This window comes from Lichenostomus cassidix, chromosome 3 (genome assembly GCF_008360975.1).
Source record: "Lichenostomus cassidix isolate B80296 chromosome 3, HeHo_3.0, whole genome shotgun sequence".
NCBI lineage: Eukaryota > Metazoa > Chordata > Aves > Passeriformes > Meliphagidae > Lichenostomus > Lichenostomus cassidix.
Window position 1 is genome coordinate 92,393,826 of NC_139483.1, and position 20,249 is coordinate 92,414,074.

At 35.1% G+C, this 20,249-nt stretch overlaps 1 protein-coding gene across 17 annotated transcripts in view; it reads right to left on the reverse strand.

Moving 5' to 3' along the window:
• Positions 1–20,249, reverse strand: part of DLGAP2 (DLG associated protein 2) — a 460,234-nt gene that overhangs the window by 232,062 nt on the left and 207,923 nt on the right. For all 17 annotated transcript variants that reach the window (XM_085056707.1, XM_085056705.1, XM_085056703.1 and 14 more), the window contains one exon: positions 12,266–12,298. In XM_085056707.1, coding sequence (XP_084912833.1) covers positions 12,266–12,298 — 33 coding nt within the window. The remainder of the gene's footprint in view (positions 1–12,265; positions 12,299–20,249) is intronic.

Consider the following 20,249-nt stretch of genomic DNA (forward strand, 5'->3'; position numbering starts at 1 on the left):
ACAAGCATAAACATTCTGACCAGAGTTTATGCCTTCTATTTACTATACAGAAAAAAGAAAGATTTAGATTAGATATCAGGAAAACATTCTTCACTATGACGGTGGTGAGGCCCTGGAACAGGTTGCCCAGAGCAGTTGTGGATGCTCCTTCCCTGAAAGTGTTCAAGACCAGACTGGATGTGGTTTTGAGCAACCTGGTCTAGTGGAAGGTGTCCCTGCCCATTGCAGGGGGGGTGGAACGAGATGATCTAAAGTTCCCTTCCAACCCAAACCATGATGTGGTTTTATTTAAAATAAGCTGTGTTAGATTCTGCCTCAGAGCCTTCTATTGCTGGGTCACTAAGATGCCTATTGAATGGCACAGCAGTTTGTGATGTGATCACAGCTGATTCATAACGACTTAAAAAGGGACACTGTTACCTTACTACATAATTGTGCTGTTTACAACTACAACTTTTAAACCTTAAAAATCATCAAATATTGATTTGTTTGGTTTTTTTTTTCCTTAGTTCTCAGTTGGAAGCACTTAATTCTCTGGCAGCAGATTTTTCTGGAGAAAATAGCCTTTGACAAAATTAAAGATATACTGAAAACCATATAGAGTGACTGTATTTTTTAAAATAGAGCTACAATAATGTATTATTTAATATGACCTATTATTTTTTTACCTATTATTTAATATTATTTAATATGACCTATATAAATATAAATTAATATTTAATATTTAATAATGGATTTGTAGCAGTATCCCAGAATACAAGATGGGACATTATTATTTTTAATTCCAAGTACTGAATTTGTATCTCCACAGTTGGGTGTTTCTGAAGTTTCACTTGTAAAAGTAATTAATCACATGTTAATGAGTAATCCCATTTTCGGTTGTGAGGGTAACATAGGCTTGCTACAGAATGCTAATTATTTAGAACCATGTAGTAATTTTACTGCAAGATCTTGCAGTCAGTCAGCAGGGATAGTAGGGGACTACACAGTCAGCTAGGGCTGTTTTTTGTTTCTGCTCCTGTCAATGTTCCACTTTGGATTCTCCTCCAGTTCTTCTGCCTGTTATCTCCATCATTCTTGGAGACAGTAACAAATTGCCTATTTCTTTCCACTGTGAGTTGGAATGATTGATTTGTCAATGTCTTGTTAAAATATATTGTACAAGTCTTCATATTCAGAGGCTGATCTTTCTAAAGGATAATGTTAGGAATAGAGCACAGATGCAGGCACAAATTATTCAACCTCATCTGTCTTGTAGAAAAAACTTAGTGCAAAAATTTCCTTAACTGTCCCATTTCAAACACATTAATCATTTCAGTTTGCATTGCCTACTCAGTTAGATACATCAAATCCTGAGCTTGCTACGTTGAAATAATTATGGCAGAAAGGTGCTATGTGGTTAAGCAGAGTACAAATGTTTTCCACAGACATATTAAAATGCTAAAATGGGACCAAATTTCTTGCAGGTGTTAAAACTGCCATCCTTTAGAGGCTAGGAGCCTGGGAAAAAGCCCTGCATCAATGGCATGCAGCAAGAATTCCAATGACAAAGTTGGTCTTTGTCCCTCTTTTGTTACATCTTCTACCACATCCACAGCTGATCTTTTGTGCTAGATGATGCTTCTATATTTATTTGGTTTTCACAGTAAGAGAATTGGGTGTGTTTAATCTCCTTCCATGGTCTCTCTATTCTCATGTCACAGAATGAGAACTTAAAGCTCAGCTATATTGAATGTGTCCATCTCCCCTCAGGTTATGGGTAATCTGAGTTCACCTTTTCAAGGTTAAGGACATTGAACGCTAAGAAACAAATTAGATTTATAAAGATTCTGCAAATAAATCACATTTAGCTTAAGCCATGTGACTTAAGCCATGATCCAGCACAAGAAAAGCAGTTTATAGTCTGTCATAAAAATGAAACACAGAGAGACATCTCCCTTCCTTTGTTCCTTGCTGCTCTTGAATATCACCATATTTTGATGATGGTTCAGAAGATCTTTATGCTTTCCCAATTCTGCTCATGTGTAAGTCCCACCATCTAAAGCTTTACCTCTCTTCCACAATTCTGGCTTCTCCTTTGTTAAGTGGAATTTGATATACTTTCTTCCTGAAGTCCTCCAACAGTCAGTGAATCTCTTGATTATTAACCAAATATCTTGAATTCAGCCTTGAAAGCTGAGTTTGCCCTTGTCATATGTCTTGTGGGAGCTGCATTTATATACATGGTTGTTGAAGTTTAGAAACCCTACACTGCCAGTCTTTTGCCTAAAGCAAGATTTTTTCCTTTTACCTTTTTGAGGTTTTAGATCAATATGAAGACATTCATATACAGACTATAAAAATGCCCCATACTTAAAACAGACTGCACTCAGACCCAGCCTTTGCAGGCAGAGAATTTTTGGTATCAAGCAGGAATCCTAAATTACATATTGATTGCTTGAAAGAGTTTCTCATGGCAGAGACAGTAATAACATGTTCTTTTATGAAAGTGCTTTTACAACATGAAGTAAATAATTCCAAAAGGCCCTCTCCCAAGCTGGGTTTAAACTCTCAGCAACTGGCTAGCTAGAAAACATAACACATAAACCTTATGGTATCAAGAATCAGATTTAGGTCACAGAAGAAAAATCCAGAATTTGAACTGCATGGACTTTTCTTGATCATAAAGTATCTAGCCTGCTGGGATAGACAAAATAAAGAACAACATTTTTGCCTTGCCTTCAGGAATATCCTCCAGATCCTCCCTGTTGTTTCTGTGGTTCAAGGCAAATATTGCAGTGGTTAAACAATTACTTAATCAGTTGCTTCACCACCAGAAAGGTGAAAATCACTATGTCTAGCACAAAACTATTTTTAAAGAAGTCTATACACAGTAAATACAAAGGAAAACAAAGGAAGACAAAAGACATTCACATGTTCTTCATCAGTAAGGGAATTAATTTTCTTCTATATCAGTATGATGAACTGAAGGTTATTGAGGAAAAGGCAAAAATCAAATCTCCATGGTGCCATTCATGGCATTAACTTAAAGTCTTACTTCAATTCATGTAATCCGTAACTTACAATAATCTACCAAAGGAATGTTGTTCCATCACTAGTTCTGGATGCACTTGGTAAGGAACACAGATTGTTGAGATGGAATTTTCTCAACATTCTTAGAAGTTTCTTTTCAGAATGGAGTCTGATTTGCAAACCTAGACATTCAGTTCTTAAAAAGGACACTGTCATTATACACTTGACAAACAAAAAATGTGATGGCAGAATGAAAATTCAACACAAGCTAAAAATCCTCAAGAGATTACTGTCTCCACATATGCTGAAAGATAAACTAATTCCATGTTTTAATAATTAGTCTGTCTCATAAGGAATGATGATAATGGACATTAGTGTAACCAAGTCCAACATTCAAAGTTTCTAGTTAGACAATGAGTCCATGAACAAAATTATCTTTTTCTTCCATATAACTTGTTGGACAGTGTACAAAGCCCTATATCTGACAGAACACATTTGCCCCATTATCTTTTCATGGGCTACATTAAGTAAAATGAATAAAGAGTGAACCATGACCTTTGTGCAGCATTAATGTAAGAAGTTATTCCTTTTGCTAAGCATGCTGAGGCATTCAGTGGTAGTCCATTTGTACCACTGAGAAAAAGAAGCTGTGGGGAAAGGACACACTGACCCAAGTTTCTGCTCTATTGTGTGGGGTTAAAATCTGTAAAACCAGCTCTGGGGTAGGAACTGCACTGTGGAAGATATGCTGCCTCTTGATACACCTGGAAATGCATTTTTTCTCTAACTGGAACAATACCATGTCAAATTTTTCTGAAATATTTTTCAGAGACCAGCACTGAAAAGCTTGTTTAACATCCATCTGCACAAGCTAATTGTTTTTAACACAGCTGCTGCCATCATATTTTTCATTTTCATGAACAGTCAGAAGATACAAAAAAATATTTACAACCACATACTCAAAGCTATTTCTTTGTCACACATTACTACAGAAAAGTGTTGCCTTTAATATTTTATAAGGTGTGAGAAGATTCCAGTGACTAAAATTGTGATGAAAGCTTATGGAAAATAATCAGTAAGTACAGAAGTCTAAGTCAATCTGCTTGAAGTTCTTTGCTGTGGAAGTCCTAGCTCTTTTTCTACATAATATTTCTACTAATATGAGTTGTAGCTCTGCACAAAGTAAGAGCTCAGGATTTTCATACATAGTTGAGATGAATGTTGCCAGAAGTTATCTAAGATTTATGCAAATGTACACTATAGGAGAAGCCAGCATGATTTTTGCATGGAAATCTCTTTTAAATTAATGCAGGTTTTGGCTTCAAAACCATGTTCCTTTTGCTATCACACTGCTTCTTAACCTTTTTAGACTGACGCTCTAGAATCAAGGTAAAAATAATTCATGATCTGCTCAGTCAGAATGAAATGTGTACATGTGTGCAGTAATAATAATGTAATTTATTTGTGCATGGGTTTCAGAAGATGGATTGGAAATATTCAGTCTTGAAGGTCTCAGTGTGTGATGATACGAATGGAAGTTTTACAATTGTGCTTCTCAAACTTCACAATCACAGATTTTTTTAAGACTCTCCCTCTACCCAGAAGAATTAAACACAAGATCTAGACAAAATAACTTAATCTTGCATACAGAAGATCCAGTGGCACTTAGACCATTTTGCATCTCACTTGTGTTCAACTTTACGTGTAGAATCAGCTTCACCTTAGCCTAGAAAAGGACAAAGATACTGACAATTCCCCAGTAGGACAAGGCTCCTGTTAGATATAGAACTGCAATATAAGGCAGGCCTAGGTTTCCTTATAAGAAGGTGTCTGCAGAGGCTAGGTTGACCATCTAAGCCTGTCCTGAGCCTGGGACTAAGGGACAGGTCCAAGGAGAGATATGGTGAAAGTCAAATCAAGTTTGCAAACTGGCCATCCCAATCCGCAGAACTTAAAACTGGCCCATAATATCAGGTATTTCAGCTTTACAGGGTTAAATCCATAGTAAATTAAATAAGGAATAAAAGTTGAAATCTGCCATCTTTAAAAAAAAAAATAAATCTGTTTACATAGAAATTCATCCTGTTTCTTTTCCTACAAATATGCAGAAGTATGTAGAAGAAGTAAAATATAAAGTGTGCTAGAAGCTGTAGGCAATATTCTGTAGACATGACTGTTCGATATAAAGAGACCTGCTACGCATACATACAAAGCAATGTTATAGTTGAATTGCAGAGCAAGAAAATTAGCAGGTAAGGGAAAGCACAGGCAGTCTACATATCAAAGAAATGGTTTCTTTTTATGAGACATGCTTCTAAAACAGCATGTTTAAGAGGAAGGTGCTCCTGCAGAAATTAACATTCAGCAGACAAATCTGACGTATACAAACTACTCAAAACAGGACATTTCATGTAATATGAAAATGTCCTAAACAGTTAGAAAAAGAACAAAAATGGAAGAAAGAAGTGTGTATATATACTTATCTACTTCTATGCAAAGGTTAATTTAAAATATCTATAGCTTCTAGGCGGTACCGACCTTACTCACACTGGCCTCCACTCCAGCAAACACTGCAGTCCTGAGACTATTTATTCCCCTATAGGACTAAATTACATTTTCAACTTCACTCACTGTTGTCAGAGGAAATATTCACATTTCTAATGCTGCATGAAACCTTAAGTGTGTTGACTATAGCTTTTGAGGCCAACTTTTCTCCCCTCATCCCCAGAAATCAAATCAGCTTTTCACTTATTCATTCCTATTGGAGCAAAAAAGATAAGATGGTCCTTGTCTTTGGTTTTGTTTGTTTGTTTAATCACAACGATGTGAAATGAATGTGCAATTGGGATTACATCGTATTTATCTAAATTAAATCAGATTCTTTTTTCTTTTTTTGGTTTGCAAAACTCAGGGGAGTGGATGAGTAGATGAAAAAGCCAAGAATAACAATGTAGTTTTGAGTGCAGCTGTTTCCTGTACATATGAGAAAGAAAAAGAGCTGAAGAATTAATTTAATTTATTCCAAATATAAATTAAGTGAAGGCCTGGAACACACTTTATTAAAGAATATAATTTATTTTCTTAAAATAAAATGAGATTTCTTTCTTTAAATATTTTTATCTTAACTTACCACAAGATAGCATGTAACAGAACCAAAATTAATATCACCATATCTCACACTCAGTTTACATAAGACCTAGGCCTTTGAATATACCATTGTCTGTTTCGATCCAACTGGACAAAATGGGCAGCTTTGTTACTAGTTATAGACAAAAGTATTCATTTTAATAATGTCATATATAACTTTTCAAACTATTTAAATATGAACTATAGATCAGTTCAAAATTGAACCTTCAAATACTTCAAGTATAGCCAGACACTGAGAACTTTTTCAGCATCTACATCTTTAGCAGACATACTGTAGACAACTTTTGCTCTCTGCCTAAATGCAGGAAACATGAAAATACAGTGGCAACATGTAGTTCAATGTTGTTTGAAGAAAAAAATACTGTAACTGGTTCCTGAAAATCATGATACACATCTCATCACTTTGTAAAAAACCCAGCACAGTCCAAGAATAGTGCACACTGTGAATATACTGGGTGTCCTAAAGAAATTATCAGTAGAATCTCACATATTAGCCTAGTGAGAAAGAGATTAAAAAATATTGAGGTTCATACAATCTCCAAATTTTGTAGGTTATTTTAAAAGCATGTAGTGTAACTAATTTGCACGTTAAAAAAAATTAATCATTATTTCCAGACTACCCAATGGAGTATGAGAGCAATACAGTTCTATGAAACTTGAAAAAGTTTCCATATAAAATACAAATCAAATCACTTTGAGAGTAATAACTAATTTTTTTTTTAAAATGTCTATTAAAAATACTTGGATCAGGAGAGTGTTTCACATTACCAGGAATTTTATTCATTATTATTTAAATGTTAGCAAGGAAGTTCACATAGGCACACAAAAGTGTCTGTTCATGAAAACCAAGGTGTTGATGTACAAATAGAACAAAGCAGAAACATCACAGACCTTGACCCTGAATTTACATAAAATTTTTCATACATGACTGAATAAACTCAGCATTATGGCAATCATTTCAGGTAATAATTATTAATTATTATTATGTTGATAGCAGGAACCATAATCTATTTAAGTATTTCATGGTACATATACAGAATAAGAAACCTTCTCACATGAAGAAACAACTGTGATTTTTTTATAAGTAGTAGAAAAAGAAGAAATATTAAAATTAGGCAAATTATTTTATTTTCTATTATTCTAATTTCTATTATTCCATTTTTTATTATTCTAATATTTCATTAAGTATTATTGTTTCCTTAAAATGTCAGGAGTATGTGTTGTGAAATGCACTTTGCTTCCTCAAGCAACTTTATTGCTGGTAATTGTTGGTCTAGTAAATACAGGAGAAGTATAAAAAAGTTAAGACTACAGGACTCTTGAAAGTCATTGCTAAGAGTGGCAAAACTGTCAGCTCTCAATGTGGATTACTAAATGTTAAGATTAGCAAAATGAAGATTAAGGAAATTCTCTGGAGTTATTAATATGCCTGAAATAGTTTTCCACAGGATACCAAGGGAAATATTTATATTCAGAGCCAGAACTACACAGATGGAACATCATCAATATTAAGACATATTGCCAAGTTTAGGGTAAATTTTTGAACTACCTAGTCTCTAGATTCTTTATTAAAAAAAAAAACCAAAACCAACCCCCCAAAAAAAACACTACAGAAAAAACAAAACACCAAAAAACCAAAAACACACACACACACACAAACAAAAACCTCAACCAAACAAAATAAGAAAATTAACCAGACCAACAAAAAAAAGTAAAAATCCAGACTTATTTACCCCCAAACTCCAATACACTACCATTAATCCGAGCACAGAAGGCACCAAAGCTGATAGCACCTGAAATAAATACACCTCTCTAACACTGACATATCTGAAAAAGACTTTTTTTTCATCAAGGAATTTAGAGGGTTTTTTTGTTTTTACTGTAAAATATTTATTTAAATTTCTCGTATTTCCAAAATTCCACCAAACATTTTATGTATCTCGTGAGCAAATACAAATTGTTTTCTGAATGTTTTTCAGAACATTCAAAACTTCTGTTACTAAACAAAAATAGAATAAAAAGTAAATTAAAGTCATCCTCCACTATTAATCAAATTAAAAATTCTTCTAAAATTAATTATCACAAACTTCTGTAAGGGTAAATGTGTGACATATGCTAGCCTTCTTGTAACAGCTAAAAATTTTGCACAAACTCTTTTTTTCTCAGAGAAAGACAAAGTTATGTTGGCATCTAAGCTCAAAAATTTAAATCAACAGAAAAAAGATATCTTCATCTTCTGACAATCGGATTTATTATCAGAAAAATATAATTGTGATAAATTTCTGAACCTTTAGACCCTTGGAGTCATGCAATATCTATGCATTGGCTGTATGAACTATTAACTGTTTAACTTAACAAAATAACAAGTTTAGGAAAAAAAAAACAGCTATGGGAAATGTGAGATACATTAAGAAATATGTCTCCTCTAAATGCTCCTTTTGCATGGAATATTTATTTTACTAATTAAAAGAGTCACTCTTTTAAGTTTGATGCCACAAACCCATCAAGTCTAACAACACCGATCATTTCTTGCACCAGTTGCTTGCAAAAAAAATAATTGGCAAACCGAATTCAAACTGTAGGTGAATACCACAGCCCAAAACAGATCTGAGATGCTGAGGAAGAATCTGAACTACCTGGACAAATTCTAGAAAGAGTAAGACACTACTGGAGTTATGAAGGATATTAAAATGTCTGGAAGAAAATCTTTCATTCACATAGTCTTTGAGAAGACAGAGTGGTCTACTGAAACCTTCCCTGACACCGAAAGTACTTGTTTTCTGCATTGATAATATAGAAAATTACATTTGATCATATAGTCCTTTCAAAACCTTCTGTGAATAAATACAAAGACTTAGAAGGAACAGAATCCTTCTAGAGGATTAATGGGGATAACTGTTCCTGAAACTTCTCATGACTACACCAGTGTGTCTAACAGAGTACTTCAGCTGTCACAAAGACTGAGATAGGCACTTGTCTATAACATGCCATCCTCACTTAAAATCTGAGGAGGAATAAAGCAAAGCACAGCCCAACAATGTTTACTGTGACAACATAATCTGTCATCTGCAGATCACTTCCCAAAGGTAGCTGTTGTCACCTCTCTGAAAACACGGCATTGCTGCTCTTGTGTTTCCAGAAGATGGATCAGCTTGAAGCAGCCATGCTAATGGGATTCTGCAACTTTAGCTTCCTCCCAGTATAAAAAAAACCATCATGGTCTTCAAATATCTCACACTGACAGGAATGACGGCTGGCACACTATCAATAACGGAGCAAACCTGTGATTTTTGAAACAGAACACGTAAGCCTTTGCAGCTCATGGAAAAGGCTTATTCTCACAGACCTGTTTTGTCCAACTCATTCTCTTTAGTTAGGATTCAAAGGAGGACACACAACACATTTAACTGCAAAACCACAAGTTCCCCAGGCAGAACCCTGAAACGAGAAATCTGTATTCTCATATCTCCCTTCCATATCTGATACTTTTTCACTCTACAAAATAGGCACCCACGATGTTCCACACCTGTGCAACAATGTGTATGCAGATAAACGCACTTTCTTCCTGCAGTGCAGTAGTAACTGCTAAAAACTTGGCAAAGTGCTGCTGGCAAAGAGCACTGTTTTACACAGTCATTTTTATGACACTGATAATCCAGGAAAAAACTGCTGGTTTTGAGAGGGGAGTGATGGTTAGAGAAAGGATGAACAGTAGCGAGAACAGTGAAACTGCCCTTGGCCAATTTGACAATGAGAATTTGAGGCTTGCAAACTGCTTCCATTTTGTCACCTCTGTTACAGAAGGCAGAACACAATCACAAACTCACAGACCTCGTTGCCTGCAGGTCTTTCAAGAAATGGCATAAACAGCTTCAGAGGAACTCAGAAGACATAAGATGTGAAACATTGTCTTTCTCACACCCAAGACAAGGAGGTTTCCCCACATCTACAATTTCTCAAATGAATCTCTTAACACTTTGGAAACTAGTATAGGAGGATTACACTGTGGCATATCTGTCCTATAACTCTGCAAATTCATCTTAATATGCTAAAGTACATTAAGGCACTTAGCCAACTTAGATTTATTTTATCTGAAAAGGAGGAGGGAAAAAGGAACTTGCAGGCAAACAGTACCTAACTTTAACAGATAATCTCTGATTTTTCCTCAAATTTTAAAAATGCAAACTACAAGCCAGAAAGTATCTCAAATTTCTGAAGGAGGCTACAGAGAAAATTCAGAAATTGCACTTAGAATACTGCAAAAACTTGATTTTTTAGTTCTTCCCTTCTCTTAATCTACTATGAAACCATAGCAAAATTTATGGAACATTGCATAGGAAAGGGATATTGAGGGGATTTTTTTGGTTTTGGATTATGCAACAGAGATATGAAGTTTCTCTTGGAATGGCCTTTTAAAAACTAAAGTCGTATATGCATAGCAACTGATTCTTCATCACAAAATCACATATCAAACTTCTGTGAATGTTTAGTGTTAGATCAGAATTTGTGTAAATCTGGCAAGGAAAAAACTTCAGATTCTACGTTTTGTCACTAATCTAAACTGACACATATGTCAATGTTTTTAAAATGGAAGCAGAGAATTAATAATTAGTATTCAAATAATACAGTATTTCAGATGTGAGACTGGTGATCCAGGAGACATTCACTCCTTTCATTTCTATATAGCTAAAAACTCAATGTTTTGTTCTTGAGGCCTATTCCTATTACTATATAGTAATCTTTTGATTGTGGATTTTTAGTCATAGACATATAAAAAAAAATAAAATTACCCTTTTTTAAATTCCCTTTTTACACAGTCCATATATATGTATTAATATTTGCAAAGCTGAAGAGGCATGAAAGAGCAGCAATGAAAAGAAAGGAGAACTATTGTTATAAAGCAGTCACAACATATAATAAAAAAGAACTAATCCAATGCATAACTTTAAAGCTGGACAAGCTTATCAGCAGAGAAATATCTCATGAAAGGCAAAACACCACCAATCTTATTTTTCCTTTTCATACATGTATCTGTGCTATTATAAATTTATCAAATAAAGGACAAAGAAAATTTAAAAATCAACAATTGACTGTTTATTAAAGGACTGAAGTCAAAACAAATTTCTAAAATAATTATTTGTCAGATACCAAAGGAGAAGGAGATAATTAATATTTAATTTACTGAGCCTTCCATTTCCAGGCTTCATATCTCAATAACTTCTCCCTCCTAAATTTATAAACCATTAGAAGCTGAAACTTTTTTTTTTTAGCAACTATTCAAGATATAAAGCTGAATATCTTTGGGAACAGCATAGAATCTGTTTTATTTATTTTTTAATTTTGTTTTTTTTTAGTTAGTAAACCTTGCTCCAGCATTTACATTGGCTATTTTGAACTCTGAGATAGACTCCAGGTGGTTGATTTCAAACTAAGGCCAACCTTTTGACATTTTCTTTATAACAGCACCAATGTTAATTAACAAATACATAAATTAGTGATATTTTCCTTAATAAAGGCCTACTTTAATAATCATAATCTCATTGTTTCAGCATTCAATTAGGTAAAATGTGGATTTCACCTTGGCATTTAATTAGTCACCTGGAAAAATCCCTAACAAAACAAACCAACAAACACTGTCATGTGGGCACGTACTCGAACTGCGTAAGTTATTGCTTAATTATCTTTATTTCAAAAGTCGTATTTATTCACTTCAACTGCTAAAATGTGTTAGCCTCTTTGTAAATTTAATAGCAAATCTAAAACATTTTTCATTTGTCTTCTGTGTCCAATCTCTTTGTTTTCCATCCTCCTTAAATGTCTCTTTACATTCCTGCTTACTGCCAAATTTGTTTGACAAACATGCAAAAGAATGAGAAGTAAATATTTCAATTTTTGCTCTAATGGAATATTTGTCATTTAAGGTATTTCCTGCCTGGAGCATGTACTGTTCTCTACTCAGCTTAATTCAAATCATTTTTTGTATCTAACACAGGGTAGAATGTCTGTCATTCTTGTGCTATTTCTAATCTATTGTACATGAGTATCATTTGAGTCAAGTGTTCACCTCAAGCTGCTTTGAAATGCATTAGTAGGAAAACATGCTCACCTTCAGGCTCCCCACAGAGTGTACACTGTGACTCTGCAAAGAGAAAGAGAACATTATAATTTCTTTATTTTAAGATGTCATAATTATATCCAAATATAACAAAATGTTGGGAACTCAAAGTCAACACAAAAAATGCAATTCTATTTTCAGCACACATTTCTTAACAACTGCAAAATAATTTTCAAAAAAAGATATTTTTGAAGGAAGAATTTTAAAATAGAACTGTATCAATGTTTAGTTACATTTATATAATTGTCACCTTTAGAGACTCCAGCTGATTGCATTCATGTAGCACGACTTTTTGCTTCCACATGACTTTTTTGTATTTTTATATGTGCAATACTGCAGTGACAACAGTCACTGAAATAAAATGTTTAAGTCTGCTAATATTTTACTATTGGAGGTAGCAAACCTCCAGTAATAGTGACAGAGTTATATTTGTTGCACATAAAAGACTCCCAAGTCCTCCCAGGCAAGAGAAGTCAGTCATTCAAATGTATGGTTACACTCAGCAAAATATTCAAGTATAGAAATGAAGGAAATAAAACTCCATCATAACCAGCATCTAAATGTGCAGTTAGTATTTTATCCACACACCACTATTTGGAAGTTGGCTGTATTAAAATCTATTTTGCATAATGTACAAATATATGGACACATGAAGGAAATATTTTGAAGTATCTCTTGAGACAAAGCTGCTTCAGGAGTTAGTATCAAGCTGTAGAACAAAGCCATTGTTTAGAATCCAAATACAAAAATCAATTGAAATCTCAGGGAATGTAATCATGTTGGCAGATACTTGTGATACACTGGTAAGAGTCCTACTAGAATAAGAAAGCACAGTGTATTTTATATTACAAATCTCTGACATCTTCATTTTAACCATCAGGTGAAAAATGACTTCTCCAAAGACAACAAGTATGCTGAAGCAAATATATATAGATATAGATATAGATATATAGATATATAGGCACACACATATACATATGCATGTGTGCATTTTAATATAAAATCAGTAAAAAGCAGTTTAACATGCCTGGCAAATAAAAGTCCACTACAAAAGCTTGCTGAAATTATCTCCACCTTGAATACCAAATAGAAGATTAGACTTTAGCTGTGATCTTCACTCGAAGGCAAAAAAATGACAGAAAAATACAATATGAAACACACTCACTGAGCCGATTGACCTTTATAGCCTTTATAGCGCTGCTGTGACACTGCCAGTTATTTAGAAGTACTTTCTCCATACCGATAAGAAAGTGTCTCACAGTAACCCACTGTTGTAATGGCACTTGACCCTACATGTTTCATATATTTTAAACACGTTAATCATGGGGATTTTACTACTGCTAGAGGCTGTGGCATGCATATGGGAGACAAATGAGAAAAAATAAGTTTTTCCAGGCAGCGCTGCTGCTGATAGGTGCATCACAACTTTTAGAACACCATAAAGTTGCATGAATGAAATTTGATGAATCACGTAGCTGAACCTCGTATCGACAGACTCATTAGTGTTCCCAGCAGAGCTGACAAACTGGAATCAACACCCCAACAGCAGGATTGAGAAAACCTCCAGTGAAGAGCATGAAAAGCCTGGTCTCAGGTAAGTCAGGCCAGTTTCTTTCATTGCTGGATGAAAAATGCATTTGCCACAAGAAGTGATGCAGAGGAAGCAGCTCAGAAGATCTTTTTTTCACGTTTAATTCAAAGAGTTCCTGCGGTTTTACTGAGATGGGCTGTCTGCCTGTGTGCAGTTTGTTATCCTGATTGATAGGGAAGAACAAGCCAAGACTTGGTTTCTGAACTTCTGACTTTTTTTGATCCTGTATGTTCTGCGAACAACTGCTTCACAAGTTTGTTACAATCCAAGGAGTCTGCTTGACATATTTCGCATCTCCAAACAGCATCTTCCACTCAACTGTACAAATTACTGGCTTCCCTCTTTTTTCCTCATAAACATAAATTAGTGCCAATATTACAAGTCTGGAGCAGGCTAGATAGTCTACCTGCAAAATACAGCTTGCAGCTATGATTGGTGCCAGAAAGTTGTCAAAAGCTAGAGAGCTGTCAGCACTATCCCTGCCAGACCACTGCATTTTTGGACTTTCTTCAGATGTTTCTTAAGGTCCCATATCTGCGGGCAACCCAGGTGTCCCCCTATCTCAGCATGCCTGGGGAGACTTCCTGGGGGGATTTTGTTTTCATGCCTTCCAGAGGCTGGCAATCATTTCAAACTGACAGCAGCACATCTCTCCACACTGGTGAGAAGCAGACTTTGTGGATGTGGATAATTCACCAGTAAGCTTCTGTTTATGAATTTCCCTGCTGTAGTTTGCCACTGGGCAAGGGGTGGAAGTGGGGGAGGGAGACTAGATATTATTTTTGTTGTGCTTGACACATACAGATTGAGTGGCAAATAAAAACACAACCACTTCTAGTAGGCACGTAAACAACATGACAAGGAAGTTGCACAGAGCCCTGTTTTCCACACAGCCTGTTCAGAGAGACAGAAATTGTTATTTTTCTATATTGTCTGTTTTGTTCTGTACGTTCTATGGCTGTTGTTGTGAGATTGCACGCACTCAGTTTCCAAAACCACAACACATAAAACATGCACAGGGCACTCAATTATTTGTAGATTTATGTTATATGGAAATACAGAAATCTTACAATCTGTTAAGAAGCTACGACTTGACACTTATTTTAACTTCTTTTCTCTGCAATGAAGTTGCTGTATCTTGGCAGAAAATATTTTTCTGGAAGATGGCTTAATATTAAACACCTGCACTAATTTAATTTCTTTCTAATTTAAATTTCAGTTCTGGGGTCACATGACAACAATGAAGAATATGACAACAGTGTAAAACATTACCACTCCATCAGGTGAAATTACATTGTTTAGGCTTAGATGCATCTCACCCGAAGATGAGTGTGTCAGCACTGGTGTTCAAAAGCTGAACAAGTCTTAAAAAATTTATCAATGAGCGGAAAGAAACAGCCACCTAATCTGCCTTAGAAACTCATGTAGCATAAAATCAGAATCAAGAAGTCACTTTTTTTTGAGTATTCTTTTTTTTTTTTTATGTTGTAAAATATCTTAGACTTCATAATATTATTCACTGCAAAAGAGAAAAGTTTATTATAGGTGACCTCTGGAGATGAACTAGTCCAGCCTTCTACTGAGAGCAGAGAAGGGCTTTTGACAACGTAAGTCCAACTCTGCTGGGGTTTAATAGTCAAGTCCTGAAAATCACCAGGGATGGAGATTCCACAGCGCCAATGAGCAGCCTGCTCCAGTGCTGCATCAGCCTCATCTGAATCTCTTGGTCTGCTGTTTGTGGTTGTTCTTTGTTATATCACTCAGCATTGCCAAAGTGACTTTTGCTCCATCCTGTCTCTAACTCTCCTTCATGTAGCTCACCATGGATCTTGACCTCAACAGACTAAATAAGCCCAGCTCTTTCAGCTATTCTGACCAGTGGGCCCTTGGCTAGACTCCCTTAATTTTCTCCCTATGCTTTTTGAAGCAGGGAGCCCCAGCCACTGAACACAGTATTGTTTGTGCCACCAGCCTCACCAGCACCAGAGGGAAATAACCTCCTGAATTTGCTAATCCTACTCATCCTGACATAGCCCAGCATGCACATTACCTGTTTGCAATGAGAACACTATCTATTCACTCATATGCAGCTTGGTATTCGTGTTCATTTCAGGAAAAAAAACAAACTAGTAAATCAAGTCTTAATAAAATAAATCCCCTGATCCAAGTCTCCCACCTACTCCAGCAGTGCTAATGCATATGAAATTATGGCCTCAGACAAGTAACTTTTCTACACCCATGCTGAATAAAATGTTGAAGTGGATGGAATAGAAGCAGGGACGTGACCACATTTCAGACAAAGATATTTTTTAAGCCTCTCCCTTGCACAATTCTTAGTAATGGATTATGCCTGCACATAGCTGATACATCCGAAGAATTATAGTGATACTTTCACAGGAGGTATTCTTTCTTTGTAGTATGTTGTTACTCTGTTGCACTTAACCAAGATGGTCCTTCTTGCAAACACTCATACCTCTGAGTAACTTTTTTGTCACAGCTCTCAATAGTAAAATGACTATTCCAGGTGAGTGTTCAGAGATTTAGGACCCAATAAATCAATAGAACAAGGAAAACCTGTACCTATATTATTAATCTCACTCTGTCATTTAGAAATTGTCTAGCCAACAGAAATAATCTTCCCAGATATAAGAACTTGCTGACAAAATAGGCCACAAGAAAGATCTCTTGAAGAAACAAATTTATCATGAAGACACAATATCTCTTTTCCCCTCCAAATATTATGAAATGTATTTCATTTTTATAGTTTTTCTTGTCTAACCTAAATGATAAGAACAACTAAAAATAATATACTCAGACATATAAATGCCAACATTATTTCTCAAAAAAAGCTGAGTTCAACATTGTTTTAAATTAGAGTGAAAATAAATTATTCTGCTAAACATGTTAACCTTTTGTCCTCTGTATATACTTTTCTTGTATGGTTGGTGCAAGTACAATCAAAGCTACTATAAAGAGGTAGAGTAAGGAAAACAATATAAGGGCCAGGTAAACTATACAAAATAGCCATTAAAAAAATTACAATTGAATATACCCATGCAAGCTATATAATGTCATAAGACTAAGACAGCACATACCAGTAATATAGTAATATTTTTAATTGAGGAAAATACTGGATGGTATTTAACACAACACTTAACTGTACACTGTGCACTCAACAGGGAATTATTCAGATTATGGAGTCCAATCCAGATGAGTTTTGACTAAGTTTTTTGGAAGTGACAATATGGTGAGAAATAATACAGAAAGGTGAGAAGCACTGCTGGGGATAACTTGTCACCTCAGCACTGCATTCAGAAAATGCATGAGGTCAGCACTTCTGACTATCCTTTGAATAATATACCACATATACAGTTTGGTATCTCCCCTTCATTTGTGTAACAGGCCCTTCTGTCTCTTTCTCTGATACTTTCAGATACCCTTTACAGCTCTTCCCTGCTGCCTATATTATTTTTAATTTCAATTAGAAACATGTATGTTCTCTATTGCTTATAATTCTCTATTTGCCTTTCCTTTTTCTCCTCAGTAAATCTATTTACTGATTGGCCAAAAAAAGCAGATAGCACTATACAATTACCGAATATCACTGCCTATTTGAATCTAGACTTCAAGGCAGCAGAGGAAAACTGGAAATTATTTTTGTTTCACAAAACATATGGAACTATGTTTGCCTCACAGAAAACAATTCTCAGTTTACCTTTTCCCCCCATTCATTCATACAAAATAAAAATAAAAATAAAAATGATAATAATAATAATAATAATAATAATAATATATCAAGTTCCAGTGAGGAAATTGAGCACGTGGTTCTTTAGATTTTGGTTTTAATGGCAAGAAATACAACATTTTCATAATTTTCATTAGCACACTTAGTCACCAGTCTCCTTTCATAATTTCACTGACGTTAATGAAACAGAACTCTGTGACACTCAAAGAGACAAGGAGTAGCCATGCATTATATTGAGATTTAGTGCAGCTGAAAAGCAAAGCATAATTTAAGGCTCAGTTGTAAGACTGATAATTTTAAGGAGTTTAATCCAACATTTGTATCTAAACAGGGCTATAATAGCACTAATAAAAGCTGACAGTATTATGAACTATGTTTTCCATTCTCTCTCCTCATATGTATTTTTTCTCCTATACCTTTTGCTTTAATAAGTAGCTTTATCCTCCTGTTGATACCTCACCATTGCGCAGCATCATCTGCTGAAACATCAGTGTGAAAAAGCTGTAGGATAAACTGCAAGATTTCATCATGTCCAAGATTATCCATTTACAATATCCTCTTTTTCCACACTGATGCTACAGCAAATCCTTTGGAGGTCTCCTGCTCTGTGTTCAGTCACCCATTTAGGTAAGGTATTGAGAGACATCTACAAAAACCAACTAACCTTCACTTTTACAAGGACCATTTTAGAAAATTTTTTTAGAAAAAAATTAGATTTTTTGTAAAATGTGCTCTAAAGCCTCCAATGATAGGGAATAAAACCCTCTATATGCAGATATATAATAAAATGTTTAATGCACTCAGGGAAAAAACAATAATATCTAATTGATATTAATTTCGTCAAGGGTTTTTTTTTTGTTTTTTTCCTATTCTAAGTCCTCAGTTTTTCTCACAGTCATGGTGTGTAATACTCATGTTTGCTGTTCTCCAGCTTAGCCAGAACCTAAAATTATAAGTGCCCCACACTGAATGCAGTTCATGATCAAAACCCTTTGACTGTCTGGTCAAAATCTTTACCCTCTTATAATGTCTTATATTACTAAGAATGCTATTGGCCTAATTTAGGGCAGCATTATTTTCTTGACTCAAATGAGCTGTCACTTGTCCTTTTGGACAGAAGGTACTGGAGGTACCTGCATCAGTTGCCATCATAAGAATGAAGTCAAGGATACTTTGTCGATGCACTTTTGCAGTATGAGCCCTATTCATGTAATCCATGCAAAACAAATCCACAAAGCATTCAAGGTGCTTTTTATAAATTCTTGTTTGAAACTATGAAGTGGTAAAAATAATCAAAATGACACTACACCAAAACACTGCATTTCTTATTTTATTTTGAGTGCTGACAAATGGCACAATAGGAAGAGAAAGCAAGTATTTTTGCACTTAGATATTATTTGGGCCCATTTCCATGAACAGTCATAGAGGAAATAAAAATAACTTCAACCAAAAGAAAACCACACATTTACATTTGTGTATATGTAAACATATCTGTCCATCTTGAAACCTGTTTTGGTTTTTTGTTGTCTTTTTACTCAGAAAAGTAAGTCACTCCATCATGCAGAACATGCTGAAAAATATCACAACAATTGTTTAGAGTTGTTGTGGATATAGCAAATGTATGTATTTAATTCCTTAGAAACTATTTCTACAAGCACTTCCTGCTGAGTGTAAAAGCCTGCTTCCCTGCCTGCCTCTCGCTGCTGACCATTGTATGACCATTCCCAATACGAGATTCCCTTGCATTTGCAGTTTCAGCTTTCTGAATACTTCCTTTCAACCATGGTATTTATAACTAAAGCCCTTTTACTGCCCAGGACTGGGCCTTGAGGTTAGGAAAATCAAATAGCTGCTAAAGTTTTGGAGAATAGTAAAAATACAATAGGAAAAAACAGCTGCCTGTGAGAGTCTAGCAGCTGGGCTGTACTGGGAAAGACAGAGCAAGGGAAATGAGTAGTCCTGAGAAGTGAAGGTAATACAAGAACTTTGAATAAAAATAGACTACAGAATAGCCATTATTAAAAATAGAATGAGCCTAAAACTGAAGAAAATGAACCAATCTGGCAGCAAACTTTGTATCTTTTTGAACAAATGAACTGACATCCAACCAAATGCATAAAGCAACCACTAAGAGACCATTATGTTCTCCAGACAAAAATATAAGGTTCATGCTCAAAGCAATGCCAGAACCTATTCACAGTACTTGCACATCAGATCCTCCTCCATATGGAGTTTACACATTACACATGCATTAACTAAACCAAAAGACATTTCAGGCAAAAATTAATAAATAAATAAAAGGATTAGACAATCAAATATTTTCACAGGAAAACAAAAACAACTGAAGCAATAAAAAGCAAAATATTAGCCACTCAGGATGTTTCTCTTGGTGATCTGAACACAAATGCTTTCTTTTCAGAGGAGCAGCCATAAACATAGTAATAAAAAGGATGTGCTTTAGCACACTTCTGATACACATTTCAAATGCACAATATTCAAGTGGAGAGTCTAAACATCCCAAATGAGTCCAAAAAAGACCAGGTGATAGGTTCATAAAGAGCAAATCCGTATGTATTTCTCCTCATTTTTCCTCATTTTCTACTGACATGGAAGGTTAAAGTGAGTCATATACCCCACAG